At 59.4% G+C, this 6,604-nt stretch overlaps 2 protein-coding genes across 2 annotated transcripts; one reads left to right on the top strand and one right to left on the bottom strand.

The window, feature by feature from the left end:
- Window positions 1-1,079, bottom strand: ENH_00045920 (4-nitrophenylphosphatase, putative; the record flags this gene model as incomplete). The annotated part of the gene is made up of 1 exon (XM_013580992.1): window positions 1-1,079. A coding segment is annotated over one exon (1,079 nt), but the record flags the coding sequence as incomplete, so codon positions are not given.
- A 61-nt stretch (window positions 1,080-1,140) lies between these two features.
- ENH_00045910 (hypothetical protein) lies at window positions 1,141-4,531 on the top strand (the record flags this gene model as incomplete). Its single annotated transcript, XM_013580991.1, has 5 exons — window positions 1,141-1,449; window positions 2,639-2,848; window positions 2,993-3,024; window positions 3,294-3,441; window positions 4,013-4,531. The coding sequence occupies 5 exons, from the start codon at window positions 1,141-1,143 to the stop codon at window positions 4,529-4,531; spliced, it is 1,218 nt and encodes a 405-aa protein (XP_013436445.1).
- Between the last annotated feature and the right edge of the window lie 2,073 nt (window positions 4,532-6,604).

Here is a 6,604-nt window from a genome sequence, read left to right as displayed (position 1 = left end):
TGCTGCTGCTGCTGCTGCTGCTGCTGCTGCTGCTGCTGCTCTTCTGCGTCCAGCTGGAGGCCAATAAGCCCGAAGTGGGGCAGCACGTAAGTGGGGGCCCCGGGGGCCCTAGGGTTTAGGGTTTTGAGGGTTTTGCTGCTGCAGCAGCCCGACAGCAGCAGCAGCGAGTGGCAGCAGCAGCTGGCAGCAAAGGCGACGTCGGTCTCGAGGCGGTCGCCCACCACCAAAGTGCTGCTGCTGTCCACAGCTAGCTGGCTAGCTAGCCAGCTAGCTAGCCAGCTAGCTTCCTTCCCCACACTTGCTGCTGCTCGCCCCACAACTGCTTCCACTGCAGCAAGCTGCGCGCCGTTGGCTGGCAGCCGCAAACCCCCCACGAAGTTGAAGCTGTCCCGGTTTGTTGCAATGAACGGCATCTCCTGCTGCTGCTGCTGCTGCTGCTGCTGCTGCTGCTGCTGCTGCTGCTGCTGCTGTTGCTGCGGAGGAGGAGGAGGGGGGTGCGGCTGCTGCTGCGGAGGGGGGGCCGGCTGCTGCGGCTGCTGCGCGGGCTGCTGCGGGGGGTGCTGCTGCTGCTGCTGCGGCTGCTGCTGCTGCTGCTGCTGCTGCTGCTGCTGCTGCGGCCTCTTTTGCTGCAGGTAGAGGCAAGCCAGGGCCATTTTCTGGTAGTTGAAGTTTCGATCCGACCCCACAACTACAGCTCCCACGCGGGGATCGAGTCGATCCCACGCAGGAACGCCAGTTGCTGCTATCATTTGCTGCACCAGCTGCTGCTCCTGCTGCTGCTGCTGCTGCTGCTGCTGCTGCTGCTGCTGCTCCTGCTGCTCCTGCTGCTGCTGGCGCTGGTGGCCGTTCAGCTGGCCGGCTCCTCCGGCTCCCGCCTCCCCGCCCCCCACCTGCTGCTGCTGCTGCTGCTGCTCCTGCTGCTGCTGCTGCTGCTGCTGCTGCTGCTCGTGGTCGGAAGCAAACAGCAGCTCAATGCCTTGAGCAGCAAACTCCTCCCTCATCGCCTCCTCGCCGATCCCAAAGACGACTTTGACTGTGGGGTAGTTGAGGCGTACGTACACCGCAGCAGCGTAGGCCATCGTTATCACCTGCAGCAGCAGCAGCAGCAGCAGCAGCAGCAGCAGCAGCAGCAGCAGCAAAATGCAGCGCGCAAACCGAGACGACGCTCCTTTGCTGCCGCGGCTGCAGCTACTACTAGGTACACAGCAGGAGCACCAGCACCCACAGCAGCAGCAGCAGCAGCAGATCAGCAGCAGCAGCAGCAGCAGATCAGCAGCAGCAGCAGCAGCGCGCCCCTCAGCAGCAGCAGCAGCAGGTTGCGGCGCAGCCGCAGCGCGCCCCCCAGCAGCAGCAGCAGCAGGTTGCGGCGCAGCCGCAGCGCGCCCCCCAGCAGCAGCAGCAGCAGCAGCAGCAGGAGCAGCAGCAGCAGCAGCAGCAGACCTCGTGGGGGTGGGCCTCTATGCCGGCCTGCTGCAGCCCGCGGGCGCAGCTGCTGCGGCTTTTTGCTGCAGTGTTTGTTAAGAAGAAAATTTGTTTGTTTTTTTGGCGAAGACGTTGGAGTGTATAGGCAGCTCCGGAGAGAGCAGCAGCACCCCACAGCAGCACTCCGTCGATGTCCAGAATAAAAGTGGAGTATTTCGAAATTAGGGTTTGAGACTCCAAACCCTCGGAACCCCAAACCCTAAACCCTAAACCCTCGAGCTCCGCGCAGGCCCCCGCCTGCGCCGCCCCGAACGCAGCCGCGTCCGTCAGCGCCAGCAGCGCCATTCCCGGGGGCCTAGGGTTTAGGGTTTAGGGTTTAGGGTTTAGGGTTTGGGGTTGGGGTTAGGGTTTGGGGCTAGGGTTTAGGGTTTGGGGTTGGGGGGCTGCTGAGGGGAGGAGCCGCAGACCGCACAAGACGCCGCTCGTCCGTCGCTGCCCGCCAAACCCTAAACCCTAAACCCTAAACCCTAAACCCTAAACCCTAAACCCGAGGCCTGGTTTCGAAACGCCGAAACCCTAAGACACCGGAAACTCTGTTGGCAACACTGCTCGTGCGCCGGAGACCCGGCCCGAAACCCTAAACCCTAAACCCTAAACCCTAAACCCTGGAGCCGGGAAAGGAAAGGGCGCGGCCCTGCAAATGCTGCTTTATAAAACTGCAGAATAAAACAGTTTGCTGCTCCTCCGCTAGGGTTTAGGGTTTAGGGTCTAGGGTTTAGGGTTTAGGGTTTAGGGATAGGGTTGGTGTGCGCGCGCTGGGGCTGCAGCCGAGTCACCGTTCGACGGGGGTTTAGGGTTTAGGGTTTAGGGTTTAGGGTTTGAGCGTGCAGCGTGAAACACTTCATTTATTGTCTTTATTATTTTGTCAAAAAGGGAGCTTACACTTCTTGTCTGGGCGGAGGAGCGAGTGTGTAGGGTTTAGGGTTTAGGGTTTAGGGCTAACTGACATTCGAGGGTTTAGGGTTTAGGGTTTAGAGCTGCTTCCAGATGCTCCGGGTGTTCATACACCGCAGGCTACACATTCCGCTTTGCTGCTGCTCTCGGAAACCCCTTGCTGCTGCTGCTGCTGCTGCTCCGCTCTCAGCAGCAGCTGCTGCTTCTGCTGCAGTGACCACTGGTCATTTCCCTGCTGCTTCTGCACATCCGCAGCCTTCAGGAGGCCCGCCGGCCTCCAAAGGCCAGCAGCAGCAGCAGCAGGGACAGCAGCGCTGACAGCAGCAGCAGCAGCAGCAGCAGCAGCAGCGAGGGCGATAGCAGCAGCACGAGCAGCAGCAGCAGCAACTGCTGCAACGGGAGCAGCAGCGAAGAACCCTCTGCAGCAAAAATGAAGCAGCAAAGGAAAATGTATGAAGAGGGGCGCCACAAGGTAGAATTCCCTAAACCCTAAACCCTAGTCTCCTTGTCTTTTGCTGCAGCTGCAAAGTAGCATTAGGGTTTAGGGTTTAGGGTTTAGGGTTTAGGGTTTAGGGTTTAGGTATTTCTGCTGCTCCGCTGTGTCTGTGGCTTTCAGCATGCCCACCACTCCACTTTGAACTTCACGAAGTAAGAGGGTTTAGGGTTTAGGGTTTAGGGTGAAGGGTTTAGGGTTTAGCGTTCAGGCGCGCCACTGACTTCCTAGGGTTTAGGGTTTAGGGTTTAGGGTTTAGGGTTTAGGGTTTAGGGTTTGGAAGCTGCGGGTTTGGTCCCGCTGCTTTGGGCTGCAGCCCGCCTCGCGCGTTGCGGCGCAGGGCCAGGGCCAAGCCAGGGTTTAGGGTTTAGGGTTTAGGGTTTAGGGTTTAGGGTTTAGGGTTTAGGGTTTAGGGTTTGCGCAGGTGGGGCCTTTCGGAGTGGAGCAACTTCTCCGCGCTGCTGTGCGCGCTGGACTGCACTTTGCTGCCGCTCTTTGCTGCTGCTACTCCCTTTTTGGGTTTTGTTGCAGAGCAGCAGCACCTGCTGCTGCTGCACGCAGCCTCCAAATGGGTGAGGCTGCAGCTAGCTAGCTAGCTAGCTGCCGCTGGCTAGCTAGCCAGCTAGCTAGCCAGCTAGCTAGCTGGCTGGCTGGCTAGCTACGTAGCTGTGTGGCTGGCTAGCTAGCTGGCTGGCTGGCTAGCTAGGCAGCTATGCGGCTGGCAAGCTAGCTAGCTAGCTAGCTAGCTAGCTAGCTAGCTCTGTTGCGAGCTAGCTAGCTATGTGGCGAGCTAGCCAGCTAGCTAGCTAGCCAGATAGCTAGCCAGATATAGCTAGCTAGCTAGATAGCTAGATGGCTAGAAGGCTAGCTACTGGCTAGCTAGCTACTGGCTAGCTAGCTACTGGCTAGCTAGCTGCTGGCCAGCTAGCTGCTGGCTAGCTAGCTGCAGCAGCTGCTGCTGCTGCTGCTGCTGGGGCTTCTGCCTTCCCGCTGCTTTGACTCTTTCGCATCTGCATAAATAAAAAATAAATAAATAAATAAATAAATAAATAAATAAATAAATATTTATTTATTTATTTATTTATTTATTTATTTATTTATTTATTTATTTATTTATTTATTTATTTATTATTGTTTGCGCAGGTGGCGCTGTACGTGGTGCTGCCTCTGGGGGGTTTTGCTGTAGCAGCAAACTACCTGCAGCTGCGGCGGAAGCTGCTGCTGCTGCTGGGCCTTTTTGGTTTGCTGCTGGTCTTTGTGGCTCACTGGGGGTGTCCCCACTCCCACGAGGGGGAGTTTGCTGCTGCTGCTGCTGCTGCTGCTGCTGCAGCAGCAGACCCCGCTGCTGCAGCGGCAGACCCGCAGCAGCAGCAGCAGCAGCAGCAGCAGCAGCAGCAGCAGCAGGGGTGGCTGGCCGCGCTGCTGCTGCTCGCGCAGCAGCAGCACACTCTCGTGTCTCTTTGTGGGGCCTGTCTTCTCCTCAGCAGCAACTTTATGTCTCGCAGGTTGAAGCAGAAGCTGGGCCACGCGCATGCGCACTGCTGCAGCAGCAGCAGCAGCAGCAGCAGCAGCAGCAGGAAGAAGCAGCAGCTCGAGCTGGGCAGGGACGACAGCGACGGCGAAGACACCCACGACAGAGTCTCGCTCATATGCAGGGACTAAACGCGCTCTTTGCTGCTGCTGCTGCAGCAGCAACTGCAGCAGCAGCAACTGCAGCAGCAGCAACTGCAGCAGCAGCAACTGCAGCAGCAGCAACTGCAGCTGCAGCAACTGCAGCAGCAGCAGCGGCAGCGGCAGAAGAAGCAGCAACAGCCGCAGCAGCCGCTGCACTAGCTGCAGCCGTTGCACCAGCTGCAGCCACTGCACCAGCAGCAGCAGCAGCAGCAGCTGCTGCAGCAGACCGGCAGCAGCAGCCGCAGCAGCAGCACGACCAGAACCAGTTGCTGCTGCTGCTGCACTTGGGCAGCAGCTTTTTGCTGCCAAGAGGGAATGAAATCTGGGCGGCTCGGTGACTCTGCACTAACCGCCAAACCCTAAACCTCACCCCCAAACCCTAAACCCTATTTTAGGGTTTGGCTCACAAACATTGTCACGGGACCAGCTTTTGCCTCATGCATCTTCACACAATATACGGATGCGCACTCTCCTGCAGCTAGCTAGCTAGCTAGCTAGCTAGCCAGCTAGCTAGCCAGCTAGCTAGCTAGCTAGCTAGCTAGCCAGCTAGCCATATAGTTAACTAGCTACCTAGCTAGCCAGCCAGTTGACTAGCTAACTAAGTGGCTAGCTAGCTTCCTCAGCTAGCTAGCTAGCTGGCTAGGTGGCTAGCTACAGCTAGGTGGACAGCTGCAGCTAGCTAGCCAGCTAGCTGCGGCTGCAGCTAGCTAGCCAGCTAGCTGCGGCTGCAGCTAGCTAGCCAGCTGGCTGCTGCTGCAGCTATGTGGCTAGCTGCAGCTGGCTAGCGGTAAACCCTAAACCCTAAACCCTAAACCCTAGCTGAAGGCACTCTTGGGGAGTGCAGGACAGGCTCCCTGTACGGCAAACCCTAAACCCTTACGGAGGTCAAAACCCTCACTAAACCCTAAACCCTCGCCAAACCCTAAAACGTCACTAAACGGTAGACCCGCGCTAAGATCTGGAGATAAACCCTAAACCCTCACTAAACCCTAAACCCTCACTAAACCCTAAACCCTCACTAAACCCTAAACCCTCACAAAACCCTTTTATTCCTTCAATTAAAATTAAAAATAAATAAATCTAAAGATTTTTCAGTACCAACTGAGGATATTGGCTAGGGGCCCCCATTGGGGGCCCTTGGGGGCCCCCGGGGGGCCCCCAGGGGCCCCCAAAGAGGGTACTAAGGGGGGCCCCCTGGGGATTCCTGCGGCTTTATTGGGGCCCTTAGTAAGTTGCTGCTCAAAGGTTAATTAATTTGCTTCCAAAATTAGGGTTTAGGGTTTAGGGTTTAGAGTCTAGGGTTTGAGGTTTCGTTTAGGGTTTAGGGTTTAGGGTTTGCTCGCCCACTAGGGCTTCGCTGTCCAGCGGCAGTCTTGCTGCTGCTGCAGCCAAATGAAGCCTGCAGCAAAACAAGCAGCAGCAGCAGCAGCAGCAGCAGCAGCAGCAGCAGCAGCAGCAGAGGGGTGCCTCTCACTCCCACTTCGCCCAGGCCTCCACACCACCTGGGGGCCCCCAGGGGGCCCCCAAACCCTCCTAGGGGGCCCCCCAAAGGGCCCCCTAGCCTTCAATGGGGGCCCCCCGGGGGCCCTCTGGGGCCCCCCACGGGGCCCCCCTGGGGGGCCCCCCAGGGGGCCCCCTTGGGGGGCCCCTAGGGGGCCCCCAGCAGCACTAGGGGGGCCCCCCTGCTGCATTCTGCTGCGCCCTTTTGCTTCTGAAGCTCTTCGGGGGGCCCCCCAAGGGGGCCCCCAAGAGGGTCCGGGGGCCCCTCATTGGGGGCCCCCAGAAGCCCCAGGGGGCCCCCAGGGGGCCCCCCCGGGGGCCCCCCCGGGGGGCCCCCCGGGGGGCCCCCCAGGGGCCCCCTGGGGGGCCCCTGGGGAGGGCCACGCTGCTGGGGGCCCCCTGCCGTGGGGGCGACACAGGCAGCTGCAGCGGCTGCAGCAGCAGCAGGAGCAGCAGCAGCAGGAGCAGCAGCAGCGGGAGAGGCTGCCTGCTGCAGTGCAGCAGCTGCTGCCGTCTGCTGCTGCTCGGAAAGCCCTAGCAGCAGCAGCGCAGCAGCAAAGC

The sequence above is a fragment of the Eimeria necatrix genome, genomic scaffold (genome assembly GCF_000499385.1).
Source record: "Eimeria necatrix Houghton genomic scaffold, Enh_scaff348, whole genome shotgun sequence".
Lineage (NCBI taxonomy): Eukaryota > Apicomplexa > Conoidasida > Eucoccidiorida > Eimeriidae > Eimeria > Eimeria necatrix.
This window is presented reverse-complemented; position numbering and strand designations above follow the sequence as displayed.